Source organism: Seriola aureovittata, chromosome 5 (genome assembly GCF_021018895.1).
Source record: "Seriola aureovittata isolate HTS-2021-v1 ecotype China chromosome 5, ASM2101889v1, whole genome shotgun sequence".
Classification (NCBI taxonomy): Eukaryota; Metazoa; Chordata; class Actinopteri; order Carangiformes; family Carangidae; genus Seriola; species Seriola aureovittata.
This window is the reverse complement of record NC_079368.1, coordinates 4,627,682-4,648,859: the sequence shown is the minus strand read 5'-3', so window position 1 is coordinate 4,648,859 and position 21,178 is coordinate 4,627,682. Positions and strand designations below refer to the sequence as shown.

Genomic DNA, 21,178 nt, shown 5'->3' with positions numbered 1-21,178 from the left:
TTTGTTTTAAGACATTTACAACAAAACATTTGCAATCTATCAAGAACGCACTCTATCACACTGTAAATCATCTCTAACCTAATCAATTAGATCTATATATAAGTGCGTTTGATTGTTCATTGGAGGAGAGGGTAAAGATCTGTGCAGATGGAGGACTCATTGTTCAGTGTGCGATCATGTTATTTAGGTCCTTGAGTAGGTTGTAGTGTAGAAAATCTGTGTCAGAGTCATAAACTTAAAATAGTTCCTGAAGGGAAACTCACACTACACACTGAAACTCCACCAGCAGGGTGTGACTATTCACACACGCTCACCCACACAGCAGCATCTGAACCATTTTAAAGGGAATTTTATTTTTGAACGAGTACAGGTCAAACCACACAGTAAAGCTCTGATTTGACAAACTGGTAAAAAATCATTTTCAGTCACAAAAGGATCCTGCTCTGGTTCTAATACAAAGTGCGTCTGCCATGAAGTAGGAATGATTCCCCTCGACATTTCAGTAATCATTTCACATTGTTATGATCACGCTTCTAATCAGAGACAGCAGAGTGTGTGATTAACTTAAAATTACCTTGTACGTAATTACCAGTAAATCTCACCACGGAAATGGTTTGAAACCCCTTTGCTTCAGTAAAGAGAAAATCATTGATACTTCATCTCAGGTCTTTTTGACTAAAGTTCATCAGAGATGTGGTTCTATTGACTTTAATTTAAACCCCTGAAAGTGTGTTTGCTCTTTCTAACAACCCAATTACCTGGAAGCTATATTTATCCAGCAGAGTGCTGGTGTTATTTGAAATCGTTTCTTATAAAAACCCCTGAACTCAAATTGTATTATTCCGATTATTTCATATTGTATATACAGAGTGTATATGGTTTTGAAACAAGTACGGTATGCTATGTGTATCAGTGACTATAAAACATTAACATCTGTGTTTTTATTTTTTTTTTGGCTCCTGTCGAAGCAAAGCTCTCCAGTAAAATACCATCCTGAGCCAAAGCGGTCTAATTAAAGGCTTAATCCCACTAATAACCCAAATGAATCTGCTAAATGGACTAATTACATCAGAGACAAGAGGAGGCCTTTGAAATCAAACGCTCCCAGCAGCCTGCTGAAAATGGGAGATCACAGTCGGGGCTTTACTTTGGCTCAGCTTCAAACAGCACTGGAAGCCGTGTGGCTTTTCTTCATGTAGGTGAGTCAGAGTCAGACTGTTGATGTATGAATCAAACGCACACCTGCAGAGGACAGCGGCCTGCCTCCTCTCTGGACAGCCCAAATCATCATCAGCGCTGCTGGCACGCAAACACTGGACTCACATTTAATGCATCCTGGACACCAGACCAGAGAACAGTAGATGTTTTAGTTATTAACATCTGCATTTAACCTGTCGTGACTGAAGACTGCTGTTTATCATGACTGATAACAGAATCTCGACACGGCTGCACACGGAGCATAATGTTATTTAGAGAGATGTTCTTCACACAAGAACTGTAACCTTATTGTCTATAAAGGATGGTCATCTGCAGATACTTTGCATTAGCAAACTGAATCCTTTCATATAGGTTATCAAATCTAATTAGCATTAGCTTTTAACCTTTTAACAAGGAAACTTTGTCGGAGCGGCCCACTCTGAAAAGATGAATATAGCTAGAAATCTTCAGGGCAGCAGTGGGAGGAGTGTTTGAAAGTGTTATGTGCAGACTATGTCTCTTTTTCCTTGTGCTCGCCTGCATTTTTCCCTCCCTTGTGTATTTGTTTATCCTAAGTTTCTATCGCTCCCTTTGTGTGTGTGTGTGTGTGTGTGTGTGTGTGTGTGTGTGTGTGTGTGTGTGTCTGGCTGGAGTTGGTTAAAAAATGGTTACCTGGTTCATCTCCTGCCGACTCACCTGCACGGCTGCACCTCATCAACTCTTCCACCAGCTGCAGTATTTAAACCCTGGCTCGTCCCTCCAGTCTCCGCCATTTAGGCTACCACCCGTTACAAACGCTAAGGCCAAACTCTACTCTATTGTTCCCTGTATCAGTTTGGATGTTTTCTAATCCTGAGTTTCTCTGTGCTCCACGTTCATACCTCCAGTCTACCTCAGTGGCCAGGCTGTCACATCCAGCTCTAACCTCATCATCTCTCTCTCTTTTAGATCATCGCTTCCCCTCCAGTTCGTCTTCGTCTTCGCCCTGTCCTGGTCACCTGGTCTCTGGTTAGATCCAGATTAGATTCTACTGTCCCACCTGCTCCACCTGCCACAATCTGCCATTCACCTACATAAGGACTCAAACCATTACTCTAAACCAGACTGTTGATATTAAATCTTCTTTTAAAAACGGCTTCTGACTCTGAGCCTGTGTTTTGCATCTTTGGTGCCAAAATGTGAGTTATTATAACAGAAAGTCAGTGTACTGAGAATAACGTGCAGGTGCTTCGTGACTGATGTTTATATTCAAATTCATCCCTCCACTTCCATGTGTCTCCATTTGGGTGCATCAGTTCTGTTCGATCAACTCATCTGCCTGCAAATAGAGAATTATCTATGAAACAGAACTCAGTATGAACACTTTTTTTACTCACATATAAAAGTCAGTATCTGCATTCTAATGTCCCAGCGGCCCCTGCTACAGCTGTGAAGTATTTCATTTTTATGGATTTGTTGCTATGGAGCTCTGCTTCCCTGTGCTCCCCTGCCTTTCATTTCACATTTTGAAAACCACACCTCTGAGACTTTGGACTTCAAGTATCTGTTTGTCGGGAATATGTGATTTCTCTCGACAGGACACCTCTCACAAGGTTACAGGCGGCACGGGCAGCCCGGGCTAGATTGCATGGGTGAAATACGTCTCCAATTATCCACAAATGTCCCCCAAACTGCCATGGCAATGCAACGGTTCAATATAAACACCATGAGGTTGCTGCAATGCTTTCCTGAAGAGAAATAAGTGATTAAGAAGGAAGCAGCTAAATCGACAGATGAAATTGCTTGCCTTCCAGCCTGCCAGTGATTTTTTTTTTCTTTCTTTTTTTTTTTTTCAAATTGCATTTGAAAGTCGGCTGTGGTAATCTGATCATGAATTTGTTTCAACTGGTTTATTGCCTTTTCAAGAGGTTGTTGTTGTTTTGGTTGTTGTTGTTGTTCTCTTGCAGAATGTTACATAAAACTCCCATCAGCTGCTGGGAGGAGATGGGCTGGGTGAAGGTGGCGGAGCCTGAGGTCTCTCTCTTTCTGTGTGTGTGTGTGTGTGTGTGTGTGTGTGTGTTGGGTAATTTGAAGGATTGTCACTTGTTGCCATTATTGTCCACATGCATACATATGACATCTTCAGCCCCCTCAGTCTCATTAATAACCAGCAGACACTCCTGTGGCCTGTGGAAAACCAATATCCACCTGCTCACCACACTGTCACCTCTTCCCTTATTGGGTGTTCACATAGAAATGCTCCTGGTTGTAGAAAACGATCCTGCTTGTTGAGGTCGGCCTGATCTAGTGGCAGATAAAGAATGTCCTGGTTAATGATTGAAAATATTAATAAAACTAGAAATTGCAAAAAAATAATAATGATGATAAAAAGATGAAGAACTTGCAAATATATGCAGTAATATGACTACAATAAAAATTAGGATTGACCGATATTTGACTCCATGTTTCACAAACCATGGAAAAAACAAACGTGTCCCAGGTGTGTCTGGGCATGTTCATCACTCTTTATTGCCCCCTGGAAACAGTTGCTTTGCTACTAATTTCCGTTGTCATCCGTGCGTCGTGCAATTTCTGTAATTGGTTGTGTTTTCTCTTTGTGCAGGTTTTTTTTTTTTTTTTTTATGGTGCGAATTGAGATTTCCTAATTATAATAATATGATAATCGTTATTTAAAGAGCACTTTTCAAAATCCATGTTACAACGTGCTTGACTAAAGCGGCAATAAAATAGACGACTACTCTACATGAACAGGGCCACCACCAATCTTATGATTCGAGATATCACAAGATAAAATAAGAACACTAAATAAAAGATAACATCAATAATAACAGCAGCCACCAGTCGGCCAAGTGCCCTCAATCGAGGCACATCCAGCCTTGCAGCCGTTTTTCAGGCTCGAGTTGGAGTTGACAGGAAATGACAAGCGTTGATTAGAGTGTTGTTTATTCATTCAGAGGTGCTGTGGCTCTGAGGCAGCTGCTCAAAATTATCTAAATGTCTGACACTGACTGTGATGGAGCATAATGTGACATTAGACTTGAAATGGTCTCTGTTACATATATTATATTATAACACTGGACCAGCCGCTCTCTTGACGGTGTTGTTGCTAGAACTCGAGAACTTCAGTTTCTGTTTCACAGTAAAAGGCATTTTGACATTTCTTCTATTAATAAACCTCTGGTATCATCATTAATAGCATGTGTGGCGATGCAGAATAACATTGTTCATTTTTTACTGAACGTGTCTCTGTCTCTGTTGGTAGAGCTGATTTCAGACGTGTGTGACTGTTTCCTCCACAGTTCACCAGTTGCATCATTATAATTAATGGCCATTATCCTGAATATTTGTGTTTGCTTATAACAGTGGTTCTTACTCAACATGGCTTTAACATAGAACCAATGTGTGCTCATGTGCCAGAAGTCCCCGAAGGTCTTTTTTTGATCCCAGTGTTTTTTTTTTGACTTAGTTTGCACTGATGTAGTTTTGATTTTAAGATTCTATTTTTTTGTCCAGACTAACATATCGAAATAACTACTGGATGGATTGCTCTTACATTTTGTACAAATATTCCTGATCCACAGAGGATGAATCCTAATGACTTTGTCATTCTTTAACTTTTACTCTAGCGCCATCATGAGGTTCAAGTTGCACACTTGGACACACACTTAGCTAGGTGAAGCACTCTAACACACAAACTTCTCTTGTTTAATTGCAACATAAATATTCATATTTACATTTGTTCATCACTCTTGCACACTCATTACACCTGTCACTTTGTGCTGCTACTTTTATACATCTTTCTACAGCTTTTGCTCACATGGAAACACCAGCTCATCAACATAACGTGGCTGCACACTGCAGGCTGTCTGGGGCTACTGAGTGATGCGTGTGTCCTCCTGTGTCTCACCCCTAAGCTGCCCGAAATGCCTAGTTTTACTCATTGTAACCATAAATTTACCTACTAAAATATTACAGTTGCTATTGCACATGAACATGTATCAGGTGAACATTAATCAGATTATGAATGAACAAAATATTAACCGAGGGAGAGCAACATTTTTGTGGGTCCCACATTCACATTTACGGTTTTGAATGAAATATCTCAATTGTCAACATGAACCTCAAGTGTAATTTGTGTTTAGTTCTAATAAGCAAAACAAATGTTAGCATGCTTAGCATTGTCATTGTGAGCATGTTAGCATGTTGGTGTTAGAACTTAGCTCAAAGCTCAGTTGTGCCTGTGTACGGCCTGGCTGTACTCTTGTTTTACATGCTTTATGTGTATTTTAACATCTTGGGGCCATGTTGGAAAATAAATGTTTTCACTTTAAAATCTACAGCTCAAGCCAAAATAACCCTGAGGACACCCTCAGTGTTATTCAATCAGTTTCTTTTCTGCCCTAATTTTCATTGTTCAAGTTTGATTATGCCTCCATGTCAGCGACAGCCATGGCTGCAAGCATTACAGTTTCAGGTTGTCCGTCAGTCGGTTCATCCCGTTCCTGTGAATGTGAATGTTAATTTGGTACAATCAAATAATTGGACTCAAAGATGAACTGATTTTAACACATAACACAAATTTTCATCATGAATATGATGTTCAGAGACCACTTTCAGGGAATTTCCTTCTTGGTGGTCAAAGGTTAAAGTTCAAGGTCATGGTGACTTAACATCCTTATAAACATATCAGGAACGAGCAGAGTGAGTTTAATTACATCTGGCACAAACTTGTACTCAAGGATGAACTGATTGGAATTTGATGGTCAAAGGTCAAAGGTCACTGTGACCTCACAAAACATGTTTTAAACCATAACTCAAGAATTCACACACTAAATATGTCACAATTTAACACAAATGTCTAATAGGGTAAAATGATGAAGTGATGACACTATATACCAAAAGGTCAAAGGTCAACTTCACTGTGACATCATAATGTTCAGCAAAAACACTTCTGACCCTTATTCAACACTGTAACATAGGAAGGGGAGACCATATTTTCTGTAAGTTGACTGGTTGGTAGAGGCGGTTATTCTACTTTTACTATGTACTAATACTTCGTAACATTATTCAGGTTCAAGTTTCATAAGAGCAATGGGTGCAAGTTAGCTGTTAGCTGAGCTAAACCAGGCACACTGACGTAGTTAAAAGTCACTGATAGATAAACAAATAAACAACCAAGCAATCTTTAAGCAGCTCCCTCCAGTGCCACAGGACACATCCAACAGCTTTCACACTGAGTTCTCCTCATGACAAGGAGACTGAACTCCAGGTCTAAAATCAGTGGAGTGTTCCTTTAACATGTTATCTCCTGGACTGGTGTGTTTTTGTAGATCCATAGATAAATAAATAAATAAATAAAAACAACATAAAAGTAATGTACTTGAAGCTACAAAGGAAATTTTCACTCACAGTTGAGATTTTATCATATAATTTGAGGTAAATTTATACATCCAGCCACATTTCCTTTCTTGTCACATGCACCATTGGCTACTTCTAGTCATGTCATTTAATCCTTCCCACTGCTCATGCATAAAGCATGAATCACAGAAATAAGCAGAAAGAGAAAGGTGGAGGAGGCCGGACTAGCTTGGCCATGATGAGCCCTCCAGGGGAAACAGATGGAGGAGGGAGAGGGGGAAGTGGAAATTGGAGGAAGCAGGCGAGAAAGCTGGAGAGTAAGTTGCCTGCTGCCGTGACCTAGTGTGACTGGGACAAGCTGGCTGTGTTGTTCAGCTACAGTAGGTGGATATAAATGGGCCCCACAGTGGGAAACCTCAGCTGCCATGGTCCAGTCTCAGCCAGTCACCCTTTCATTTGTTACTGAATTAGCGCCTCAGTCGAGTGAGGAGCAACATGTAGTAGATCAGATGTCAGAGATGCAGGCAGGTGGTCAAAGAGATTGCAGGTTGGGATTCCCTTTGGTGAATGAGTAACGCTATTTATTCTCCAAACAACTACCACTGAAGTGTCCACAAAGGAGCAATCCAGTTGTAAGCACTCTGATATATATCATCACTCTGTGACACTCAGCACACTGCAGGAATGACAAAACACTGGACATTAACTTTCGGTGTATCGTCTTCTGTCTGCCTCTACAGTATTTTCAGATGCATTACAATACAAGGATTTGCTACTTTTTCTATTTTTTTTGTCATTGTAAATTGAACATATTTGGGTTCTGGACTGTGAATTGGACAAACCGAGTTATCTGGAGACATCTCCTTGTGCTGCAGGAAATTATTTATGGGTATTTGTTACAATTGTCTGACAAATTAAATGCAATCGATTGAGAAAGTAATCAGATTATCAAGGGGCAGGCTTTGTTCTCATAAACATACTAATACAATGTTCTCCCATTTTTAGGATATTGATCCTGGTGCAAGGAGTGGAAATCTACATTATCTGCAAGATGAGATTTTGAGATTCTTCTCCATGACTGCATCACATTTTTTTTGCAGATTTCTCAGCTGCAAATTCATGCTGCCAATCTCCTGCTCTATCACATCTCAAAGGTGTTCTACAAGATCCAGGTCTGGAGATTCAGATCATTAGAAGATAAACTGTAAACTGTGGCCATAAAGGGATGAACATGATCAGCAACATTACTCAGACATGATGGGCCTAAGGTGTGCGAAGAAAACAGAAAACATTCCCCACACATAACAACACATACCATGCAGATATATATAGTCTGTCTTCTGCTTCTGGGTCCACTATTCATTACATATTCAGCTAGTATGAATGAAAGTTTAACATTGGGGCTGGACTTTTTTGATTGTATCAGGGTCCTGTGTCCTCTCTCTCTCTCTCTCTCTCTCTCTCTCTCTCCCCCTGTGTGTCTGTGCTTGTTTGTCTGTCTCTGTCTCTGAGTGTGGCGATCCACTCTGCGCCTCATCATCTCATTAGCTCTGGAGTAGTTAAACCTCGGTTCTCCTGTTGCTCATCGCCCCATGGTTCAGTCACCTGCGTGGTACTACATTATGGCATAACTGTCCACAGTGCAGCGGGTGAACTGACGACATTAGATACGTTTTTACTCACCGAGCTTCAAGTTCATTGAATTCTAGCAATGTTGATGTGCAGCTGGAGGCTAACGTTAGCTTGATTGACTATATTCTCAATAGAGAACAGTAAAGCCCGGGATTTGGACTTGAGCGGTGTTGTTGATGACTTTGCTGCGCGTGAGGCCCGGCGGATGAACTTCTGATGGAGTAGAGGTTTGTCTGTTTATGGAGCGGGAACAGGGATTTAATTCTGCAGCAGTGTCATTGTTACCTCTCATATGTTGGACAATGTGCAGGTACTGTAATCTATGTGTGTGATAACATGCAGTCATTGACTGATGAATTCTGTCAATGCAAGTGATCAGGTGCCTTCGTCCATTCATTCATACTGTGAAGACCTATAATGAGTTGTTCTTGATGGCTATTTGTTCTATACTTAGAGACACACTGTGCAAGATACCTTTTACCTTTGTGTTGAAGAAATGTATATATATATCTCTTACAGGTGCTGTGGGTGCTACGTCAAGGCCTCCTAGTTTTTGATTCCTCGTTCCTCCTTTTTGCATTTTGTCCAACACATTTCTCTGGTGCTTCAGGGTCACACCCCTCTTGTCTGCCTGCCTGCTGCTCATTCCCAGCCCAGCCTTCCCTCACCCCCGGTCTGCCACTCATTGCATGCCTGTCTCTCATTCATCTCCCCTGCCCTGCTTTCCCATCAACGGATTCACCACCCTATTATTCATCTCCTGCCTGCCTCTTATTCATCTCCCAGCTTTCACCTTTACCTGTTCTGCTACAAATCCCTTCATAATAAATCCAGTTCAACTTGCTCACCTGAGTCTGTCTTCTGCTTCTGGGTCCACTAAATAGTCATGGGTTCTAACACATCGTCTGCTGAGCACCTCTTTCTCCTGCTGTCATATTGAGCAGACTTCTCTTTAGCAGGCTGCCAGTCTCTGTGTGGTGCTGCTTTCTGTGGCTGTGATTATGTCAGTGTGTTTAACCGGTGCTGTCTTTTTTGCTTTTGTAAAATCAGGAAAGTGCTGGTACAGTGCTGTGCACTAACCTTCCCTTTTAGGCTACTGCCAGAACTGCAACACTTTACACAGCTAAGCTCAATCCACCCATATGCCTTCAAAACGAAATAACAGGTGCCACCAGTGCTGCTGACATAAGCTTCACAGAAATATCTTCAAATAAGAGCTACAATCTGACGTCTTTTTATATATATATATATATATATATATATATATATATATATATATATTTGTGGATGATTTTACTGTCGTTTAAATTTCTTTCTATATCTGCAGTCTAATAGCAGAGTCTCCTTCCGGTCACAAACATCACAATCTTGTCTGTGTTTTATCCAGAAATAATGAAAATCTTACAATTAAACTGCCGGTATTCAGCTCCTGGGGCCTTTAGTGTTGGTCCAGTCTTCATTTTACTCATATATCAGTGTAATGCAAGTCAAAGTGTTTCACGAAAATAAAAACTGACTAATTTTAAGGCAAAAAAATTAGACACCTTACCCCAGGCTAAACCAGGCCTAAAACCAGTGGCAGTTCTAGCTTGTATCGTGCCCTGGGCAAATACCATCATAAATACCAAAATAAAGTAACAAGAATAGAAAGAGTCTCTGAATTATTAATGTATTACACACTTGAAACAAGACACACACTTTCTAAATTGAACAATTTTCATCTAAAGCCTGTCGCCCTTACTTGCTTTCCTTGATGCAAAGTCGTCAATTAGTACCAAAACTATATACAATCACGAATACCAAAATAAAGTAACAAGATGTCTCTCTCTCTCTCTCTCTCTATATATATATATATATATATATATAATATATATATATATATATATAATATATATATATATATATATATATATATATATATATATATGGACAAGACCAATTTGTTTCGTTCTTTTTGTTTTTTGTTTCGTTTATAGCTGCTTACGTCAGCAGCTATATATATATATATATATATATATATATATAAAGAAGACAAACACACATGGAAAATGATATGTCTGTGAAACTCCAGGTATTCATAGTTTTAATTACTAATTGCATTACTACAGAGATAGAAGTGCACTATTTGATAGATTGCCCAGCTCCAGTGAGGAGACCACTAGTCAAATTACCCCCCGCCCCCTCCCCGTCTACCACCTCTGAGAGTGAGAGAGGAGACCTTCTCAGCAGAAGCCTGCACAAACTAGAAAGGGGCGCCCGCTCTGACCCACACGGTGACATGTCATTGACGTGATGTGCAAATGAGGGATAGAGAAATAGGTTGCGCAAATATAACTTTTTTTCAGCTGCCCATGTCGCCCGTATCTACATCCGACATGCAGACCAATGTTACCATGGGAACATGGTAATCAGTGACACCTGCGCTGAGCAGTAACACCCAGCAACAGAAAACAGGAAAACATGGCTCATAATTTGTGGTTTGTTAACATTGTTATGGAGAGAGCAACAGGAAGGGAAAGAGTTTTTAAAGACCAAAATCAGATTTTTGTTTTTATTGTTTCACTCTTTGCGCACTTTCCCAAGTTAATGTCTTTGTAACTGTTGAATTCTTCCAATAGACAAACTGAGTGGTTGGATGCAGTTCCTCGGTTCCCCTTTTGTCTTTTTTTTTTTTTTTAAGTCTTAATTTACCCAGAATTTATTGTACCACAGTCCGGCTTAAGATATTCAAGAGCTAAACTGCTATTTCTCTCTCCCCCTTCAATAAATCTAAATATATATTAGTCATCTTAATCTATAGCAACAGTAAAAAGCCGTCAGTAGTTCTCTGTTATGCTATGTTATGTTATCACTTTCTTTGTCTTTATCTTGCTTCAAAAAAAAAAAAAAAGACTAAACTGCTTTGTGCAACGGATGTATTTAAATGTCTATCTGAAGTCTGACTATTTGTTACATGCTCTGGTCCCATGATGCCAGTGCATTTACAGGTTTTAGGAGAGGGGCTTCTGGTCAACTTTTTTTCATCAAGTTACTATTAGCTGGTCCAAACATTGCTGTTATTCAATTAGATACCATTATGCTAATTTGATGTACTACATATACATATACTAATTTCCATATGTGTGTCATCCATCCTGTCCAGTCATCCTAATCAAGAGTTGCTTGACACAAATGGGCACTTCTGCCTCGCAGATAGCTCATTCTGAATGATCAGCTCAAACTGTCTCCACAGAGCAAAGTACGAAGTGATCAGTTTAAGCATCACTAAAGACCGAACATAACGGAAAGTGATCATCAGTGATTCATTTGAAAGACCAAGAGCAGCTATCAGCAGCAGCCACGCAGAAGACCGGAACTAAATGAAACAGAAATTGAGCCAAATGAGACAATGAATTTCAGTCACACTGCACTGAGCACATTGATACATGGTCTCTATTTAAAATATATCCATCAATCCAGTCTATCCCTAATCCCTGAAAGCTGCAGCATCTTAGAATGTGTTGCAGGACTAATGTATTCTGTATATAGGTAAGTATATTCACAAATGGGGATTCCACTTCAGTTGTGTCGCATGTCTGTGGATCACAGGGCAGCGGTTCACCTGCAGCGACCAACACAAACACAGTAAGAGCTCCTGGATGGGTTTGCATCAGCTATTCATAAATCTATCAGTAAGTGTGTTTGCTAATGTCCTCATTTTCTCAGGTGGCACGATTAATGTTTTAGCTTGTAAATAATTAACTAATGTGCATATCAGTGGCCAAGGAACATCTGCAGTGGCATCCAGTCAAAAGCAATCAACTGTCACTGCAGTGTCACAAACTGGCAGCTGTGGGAATGCATAAAGTCCATGGAAAGTAGACACACATTCGCTTGTGGTGGTGCAAACTGATCCAAAGACACATCCCTGTGAGTTGAAATGTTTCATCTTGTGCAAAATATTCACACACATCCCGGGGCTTTATGAATCTGCTTTATAAACGAGATTAAAGGAAAGAGGAGAGAGACTCGAGGTAAGTCACAGAACTGAAGTTTCTGCCACCAACACACATGCACACTCCCACACACATGCTCAGTGTGTTCAATGCTAGTTAGCTTGCAGCTGGCATCTGTACAGCTGGTACAGTACTCTGGGTGTCTGGGGCGAATAAACAAAGCCGGTCCAGTGTTCAAATTTGAGTGAATGACGCAAGGCAAACATTCACTTTGCATTCTGACTGAACACACTAAGAGTCAGCAGTCATGCTAGCAGCTGTAAGTGGTACTCAGAACACGAAGTAGTTTTTATGTACAGATTAGTTGCTACACTGCAAACAAAACTAAACCAAAGTGAAAAACCCATATCAGCTTGTTTCAATTGAAAAATAAATGTGACATCTGACAACACCCAATAATGTAAAAAAGAAAATGTTAGTGAAAGACAACAAAAATCATTAAGGAAAGTAAAGGTAAAGGTAAAGTCAGGAGAAAAAAATCAACCAGTAAAATAATCAATTAAAAGCAAGGTCATAAAAATAGGCTTTGAGCTGTTTCTTAAAATTGTCGACCGAGGTTGCCTGCCTATTGTGAAGGGGGAGCATGTTCAAGATCCTCAGTGCATAACTACAGGGGGCTTTAAAAACAAGTACAAGAATTTTAAAATCTATCCTAAACATTACAGGAAGCCAATGCAAGGATGCTAAAACTGGGGTGATATGATCCCTTATCCTGGTTTTAGTTAAAATTCTTCCAGCCGAATCCTGTACAATTTTGCAACCAATCAATAGTTGTTGTTTTTTTTTCGGTAAATCAGAGAAAAGTGTGTTGCAGTTATCTAAGCGGGAGAAAACAAAGGCATTGGTCAATTTCTTGCAATCTTCGAGTTTCCGAGTCTGCTTGTTAATTTGTGTCTTTGTGTGTTGTTGCCTATGATAAGGAGTTCAGTTTTGTCCTCATTTAATTTTAATGAGTTGCCACTCATCCACTGCACAATGCTGGAGTAGTAGTTTAGCAAAGGGATGAGGGCATCCTTTTCATCAGGGGTTATAGAAAGATACAACCGAGTATCATCAGCATATGAGTGGAACTCAGCCTCGTGGGCACAGACAATATCTCCAAGCGGGAGCATATAAGAAAACAAAATCAGAACAAGTATCAAGCCGCGGGGAATACCATAGAGAAGGTTGTGCCTCTCGGAGACATAATCACCAAGGTAGTGAGGTAGGTCTTAAACCAGTTGAGTGCAGTTCCTGTGAGACTAATGAGGCTTTCCAGTCTGTACAGAAGTATTTTGTGAACAATGAGTCAAACTCTGCACTTAGGTCAAGGAGGAAGAGGACACAGACATCCTTGTGTTCTGTTTTTATTCTAAGGTCATTTATAAGTCAGTGCTGTCTCTGTGCTATGTCCAGATCTGAAACATGACTGAAATTTTTCATATGAATTGTCACTGTGTAGAAAAGCCACGAGTTGATTCAACACTACCATTCCCCAAAATCTTGCTTAGAAAGGGGAGATTGAACATGAGCTTGTAATTGCTCACAATAGATTAATCAAGTGTTGTATTTTTGATTTTAGGAGACGGAAAATTGTTGAGAATAGAATTTTTGGTTTATTGGCATTTTGCAAATAATTTTAGAAAAATATGCCTGCTTTTCACTTCGCAGGGCCTTGTCATGATGAAGTGTGAGTTTGGTTTTCCTCCACATGCACTCTGCTCTCCAACATTCCCTCTTAAGGACATCACAAAAAACAATGTACAACAACATACCATGAGCTTGCAGTTGATTAGTGTAATGAGATATTCCGACTTCTTCTAAACGACATGAATAGCACTACTGGCTCTGAAATTCAGTTCAGCTCAATGCAAGGGATTGGCAGTTAAACACCTGAAACTGTTAGTTTAAGCCATGCTAGCTGCATGACTCAGAGAGGGCAAACTTGTTCTGTCAGATGAGTGAACGAGTGTCGTGTGAATGCAAACAGAAATGAATAATAAATATGTATATAATACAATAAATAACTGAATATTTGACTTATCCTGTGAAATATCTCAACAGCCTTGGACCAAATTGACAGAAAATTATGTATAAATACTCATGGTTCTTCTCTAGTGCCACCGTGAGGTTGGCGTTTAAGGTTTTGGGTTTAATGTTTCACCAAACACTGAATGCACTGGCATTAAATTTAGAACATGCATTCATGTTCTCTTCAGGATAAACTGTAACAGCTTTGGTAATCAATTCACATGTCAAAGTCTTATAGTGCTAATCTGCTGACGTGGTAAGCTGTACCTCCAAAACATCAACATTGTCCTTGTTCGCTTTTAGTGTTAATTAACCAGCTTTAATTTAGTGATGTGTAAATATCCACTTCTTAAAACACTTGTGTTGTAAGTAACTTTTAACTTAGATTGAATGGCTGGTGCAAATGGCCAACTAGTGGATGAGTCATGAAGGAAATGATCATCTTAATCTTTTGTATTTTTTGCTCCATCCATTTTAATGTTTACTCACTGCATTTATCAGGGATTTTAAGCAGGCGCTTTCAATCACCGAAAACACAGTTTCATCAAAGAAAACCAAAAGGAAAAGAAATACAAAATGATATCTCCAAAGGGAACCCTATTGTGTGGGTTGAGCTGAGGTACCGTATATATTTCTATAGAAATATGTTTCCTCAGTTTCTTCAATACAATCAGCATTGGAACCCGCACACTGATTTCAGCACTCAACTGTGCGGGTGATGTATGGGTTGTGTGGTGGAACAGCACCACAGGAATGATCGCTGCAGTGATGAAGATGGAAAAAACGTCTTATCAGCTGCAGCATGGTGCTCCATCCCCCCAACCTCCCCACCCCACCCCACCCCTTGAAGAGAACCTGCAGATTTGCACTATTTTCCAAATTTATATGATGTCTAATTTAGTAACTAATGGGAACTGATCAGCTAGCACAGGAAGTGGTGAATGAAAATTAAAAAGTGAAATATTGACCAGTGCCTAAACAGCTGTGAGAGATGGCTGCAAGTGATGGGTCACAGTGAATGAATCTCTTCTTAACACTCCCACACCAGCCTCTTTCAAAAATCCATAAATACCTTCTCCTGCCACAGCCACAAAAGTTTGACGCCATCAGTGTGAATTTAATGCCTCTCCAAAGGGTATTTCATAACATCTTCATTTAGCATGGGGGCAGGGGTCAGGGGAAAACAACCTATAGCTCTCTCATGCTATAGCTCCTCAATGGTTAACTGGGCTGAATGGCAAACTATGAACAGACTGAGTGTGTGTGTGTGTCTGTGTGTGTGTGTGTGTGTCTGTGTGTGTGTGTGTGTGTGTGTGTGTGTGCCATCTTAATGCTATTCTCACTTCCACGAGGTCGAAGGATTTAACCTAATATGAGAAAATGTGTATTGTTCTCTTCCTGGAACAGAGGAAATGCAGAGGAATTGCAAGCATTTCTCATATGAGATAAAGAGGAATAACAGACGCAGATATAATATAAATACAGCCTAACTGTTACAAGTGGCAGTCTGAATCAAACACAGGGATACACATTTTCTCCCTCTCTCTCTCACACACGTTATACATAAAATAATTCACATATGTGCTTACAAAGATGTACACACACACACACACATGCACACACACGCACGCACACAAACATCTGGGCAAACAGACAGTTGCAACCACAGAAATGCACATACAGAACATACTGTTCAGATATGCATATAGAGGCATACACAACCACACATCTCACCACACATGGACACACACATACACACACATGCTGAAACACATGAACATGTAATGATACACACACACACACACACACACACACACACACACACACACACAAAACAGAGCAGGGCTTTTTATATGTATAATTTCAATTCAGCCTCACTGTCATAAGGAGCCATCACATTGAAGAATGAGGCTCTTACTCACCGGAATGTTCACAGAGAGGGAGAGAGGCTGTATAGACATGAAGATATAAATCTCACTAACGTATTTCCGCAGCGGTGGAATAGAAAGTATGATATGGACGTATGAAACTTAACAGTTTAGCCACAGTGTGAAGAATTGTTGGTCGCCTTTTGCGTTTTTTTTGCATGAACAACAACAGGTTGTTCCACTCACTGAGCATCACACAGCTTCCTTCAACATGTGGAACAAAGAAAGGATCCTCTGATGATCACCGAGTAGAGACACTTTGACAGTTGCACTTTTACATTAACTTACGGCTGCAAAGAAGCAAATTAAGCAAAAGTTTCTTGATTATTTTTTGGAGGGGTCAATCTTCAACCAAGGAAACAAAGTAAAATCACAGCCTGTTCTCCATCCCCTACGGAGGAACTGAGGTTTCACCAAAATGCTTTTACTTATCAGCTGTTTTTTTTTTTGTTTTTGTTTTTAAAAGACCAAGCAAATCAATAGCGACTTTTCTGCCATGTGCCAGTATCATACCTCACTTTATTTGGCATCGCTGTTACATTTATACATTCCGTGTTTTCCTACTGATGATTTAGGAGAATAATGGCAACAACAAAAAAAGATTCAGCAATTGATCTTTTTTTTCTCCTTAAATTCCTTCACATCAACGTGTTTTGTTAATGTGATGGAATAGACTGGATGGTTGGACGGTTGTTTTATTTTTCGGTGATTTTGTCATTTGTCGTGCTTTTACAACAGATCCACAGGAGAAGCCGCAGCTTACCTGTCCAGAGCGATGGCAGTCATGGAGTAGATGCTCGCGAAGACGGCCGCGATCGGAAAGAAGTTGTGGAAGCGGCAGTAGACCAGTCCGAAGTACCACTCGTTGTGTACGGCGTAGGTGAAGTTGATGACCGTGTTGAAGGCGGACATGGAGGCTTCGGCGAACGCCAGGTTCAGCAGAAAATAGTTGGTGACGGTCCTCATGCGCTTATGCGCTATAATAATCCAGATCACAGTAATGTTACCTACAACGGACACAATAACTATACAACTGTACGCAATGGCCCAGAGGACGATTCTCCAGACTGGCTGCACAAACTGGTTCCAGTATACAGTCCCGTTATTGGTGTCGTTGTAGCTGGTGGTCCAGTTTGGCACATCGGTGGAATTGAATAAAGGATCCATTTTGCTGTTTAAAACCGAAAGTCACACTAAACCGCTGGATCTAAGCCTAAATCAATACACAGCAAAGATAAAGATCCCGCGCACAATGTAAAGAAATAAAAGAAAGTTTCAGAAAGCTTCACCGCTGCAGTTTACATAACTGTGCTCTGCGGAATGTTCACTTGAAAACGTCAATGTCGTGGAAATCATAAACTCAGGAATTCAGTAGAGGTAATTCAAGTGGAAATTTCAACAGCAAGCTACCTATGTTGAAACTTTTACCCGTGCGTAAAAACGAAAACGCGCCTTTTACGCACATTTCAGCACAACTGCAAGTCTGTGTTCCCCCTAACCGGTCACTCATATCAAAGCCAGCGAGCTCTGCTCCTTCGTCTCTCCCTCTGCGTCTCTGCGCTGATCGGTTGCTCACCAGCTTATGGAGTGAGCGCTGCGCACCCGTCCAATAGGCAGCCTCTGTCATTATGACTATGGATGAGCCCAGGTACGTTATTCATCCCGACCGAGAAGACCGCACGGAGAAGACAACAGGATTATCATGGCTAAGTAGCTGTTATCCGATTAATTTTGCTTATAATTCCTTTATTGGCAAGAACAAACGCACGGGCAGGAGAATGAATGAACGAATTCAGACTCATGATAGATAATTACAATGATAACATAGACATAATCAATCAAACTTCATTTGTATATCACCTTTCATACAGGTTAGTGCAGTTAAAAGTGCTTGACAGATGACACATGTAGACTGTAATAGTGAGTCTCAGTCATACTGATGGCAGCAGTAGTGGCATCGCTGATGTCATTCATCTTGAATAAATAGATTTAATTTCCAAACACAACTTGTTGTTGGTTTGTAATGGTGGTGAGCCATACTGACTGACTGCCCCCTCTTGTGGTCTCATGGTCTGGACTTTGTGTTGTTATAATAATCTCTGGCGCCTCGTAATGTAACAATTAAATCATTATTACTTGACTCATGAGGAAAAAAACAATGTAAAGACATGCTCAGTGATTTATGTCTGCACAATACTACAGACAGGATCACTTCGAGCAGTGCCTGATATTTTCCTGTTATTGTTTGCAATATCAAGCTGTATATATTTTATCAGAGCCACGTTTGCGACTCCATTTCTCATGTCTGGATCTGCAGGGATTTACCCAGAAGAGCCTGTGAGAGGATGAATGAGCTCATTAAGAGCCATACTTCCAGGTTCCCCACCAGACCCCTGACAGCACTAAAAGGTTGCAGAGTGAAAAGTCACTTGATCGCAGTGAACTAACTTTAGCCACAGGTTATGATTGATATGATTGATATTTATGTTTTAGCATAATGTTAGTTAGTAGGTGATGTAATGTACAGATATTCATGCTATGCCTCATTACAGCTTCACTATCATGCCTGTAGACTATTACTTTTGTTAAAACACAGTGTCATGCATCTTCATTTAACAACATAAAACAGCTTCTGGCTGTTTTAAATTCCCGAGAGCCTGCGAAAATATGTCCTAAAAATGTTGTGAGCGACATGCAGATTTTTGTATGGAACAGTTGGCTCGGCTCAGACCACCTGTACTGCATCAATCGTGCTTCAGAAATCAAAAAATATAACCACATGCAATCCAGATATGTCTGGATTTTATCCTTCATTTAAAGCAGAGTTGTCCACAGCAGCCTGAGGCAAGCTGCTGATTAACAGAACAATATCCTCATGAATAAATAAATGAAGTTACATCAATAAAAAACAAAATAAAAAAATAAAAAAAAGTAATGCTTGCACACTGAGCCACAAAGTTGATTCAAAAGACAATGTTTTGATCACAGTTGATCCGACTTTGTCAGGTCAAAGTTCTTAAAAATAGACACCACACCCAAAAATACAATGTGTGTATATATGTGTGTGTGTGTGTATACAGAGTGATAAACATCTCAAAGCAATTTACAGTTGAAGGTACATCTCAAACAGTAGACACACTGTATAAAGGCAATACATCAGATTAACAACCAAAAATAAAATGATAAGCTTGAGAAAGTGGAACTAAAAATGTTTTTATAACCCAATAAGTCACTTCAGAAAATCTACACATATATACATTTATTATTTGTATATTGTTGTATTTGACTTTTAACACGGTGTGTGTGGTGGCTGAAGATCTGCAGAGATAACAGGAAGTGTTACCTTCAATTAGTGAAAACAAAAATTAGATTTCATATTCCTTATTAAACACTCATGGTATTAGGGTCCGGAGAGGGTCCTCTTCTTGTAGATCTAACATGCACCATACCAAAGGATCACAGAGGACACAGGATGATCTGCCTCTCTGAAATTTGTAAACAGGAATCTTTCATTTATGATGCTTTTAAAAAGCCTCACACCTATACCTTGAGTTAATCTTCTATATCACCAGGTTATATAGTTAAAAACAAATACCACCATAAAGTAGAACCAGAGTAGATCACTGTAGAAACACCGCAGCCACAATCCCACACAGAGAATGAGACACACTGTAGGTCCCTGAGGATAGACACAAACAAGAAGGCGCAACATTAAGGGAAACACTCTACATATGCAGAAATGCTACAAATGTGAACAAACAGTCAGCATTAATTTACCAAGGGACTTGTTGAGATAAGACCGTTGTCCCTGGGTTGCTGGTCCCTCACCTCCCTGGGGGGGGGGGGGGGGGGGGGGGGGGGGCATTGGGATAAACAGGCCACATATTTTAAATTTAAATGGAACCTCTTATTTGAGAAAAAATAAATAAAAATTTTGCAGGTTAGGTACATAAGCAAAAGTTTTCTATCTGTAATGTTGCTGTGTGTCATTATCAAGCCCGAGCATTTGCAGTGTAGCAGTTCTTTTTGCATATTTTCCCTATTTGCACGTGGGATTTTCTTCCATTTCTGTTTTTGGAGCACATTGCCCTTAATATTTGAGCTTTCTCTCATTTGTGTTTTGTCCTTAGTGGGAACCATGTTATTGGAAAAAGAAAAGTCAGAGGTTTTTTGTCACATGCCAAGGCCATAATTTACTACAGACTCACCGAGTGCAGAAAATCAAGCAGGTCACATCTTTGACAGTATTTTGTGCCTCTGTTCCTACAGCTCATGTTCAGTGCACTGCAGGCTGTGGCGTTCATGCAAGCTTGTTCAGTTTTAATGCCAAGTACCCAGAAACTCGTGTACCTCTTGTAGGATCATTTTGTGGTTTGCAGTCTTGAGGGCTCACTTGAAAAAGGAGAAGGCTATTTTATGTGTGAGTAGGCTATTGTGATTAAATGACGGTCCAGAGAAAAATATCTGGACAGCTGTTGACCAGATTACCATGGAATTTAATATAATCTTGCCTTTTTTCAAGCGTTAGTCAAAATTATCCCTTAGTCTACAGCAACTCTAACAGCTAAATATATATTTTTAAAAAAAATCTGAATTCATGGTCTCCAGGGTGACCCTGAACTTTCCTTTAATGATAGCATCAGGTAAAATTGCACAGGATTCATTCCTAACCCCAAGAACTGACCTCTGAATGCCTGCCCCCCCCCCCCCCCCCCCCCCAACTCAATGACTCCTGCAGACAAACCAAAAATGTTATCTCCTCTAACAATAATTCAATTATAGATGTGTCCGGCTGTGTCAGTTCTGCTCCTCCTGCTCAAGGACATTGTATTTCTCTTGGGAGAGGCTTCGAGCCATCCTCTTCGTCACAACTGTCAGAGCTCCACGCTGGAGAACCAAGTGCTGCAAGCAGAAGACCTGAACAACACCAGTGTCCAGCAAACACAGTAACATAGTCAGGCTTATGTCACATACACACCACATTCCCAGGTTCATCAGTCACACTGCTCTACTGTAGCCATGAAATCACCAGATCAACCACTATTACACACACACACA

The 21,178-nt window shown here is 40.2% G+C and overlaps 1 protein-coding gene across 2 annotated transcripts in view; it reads right to left on the bottom strand.

The window, feature by feature from the left end:
* The window catches only part of tacr1a (tachykinin receptor 1a), a 55,683-nt gene extending 36,767 nt beyond the window's left edge, over positions 1-18,916 (bottom strand). For both annotated transcript variants that reach the window (XM_056377126.1, XM_056377127.1), the window contains exon 1: positions 16,884-18,916. In XM_056377126.1, coding sequence (XP_056233101.1) covers positions 16,884-17,287 — 404 coding nt within the window. In that variant the 5' untranslated portion in view covers positions 17,288-18,916. The remainder of the gene's footprint in view (positions 1-16,883) is intronic.
* Positions 18,917-21,178: the final 2,262 nt, after the last annotated feature.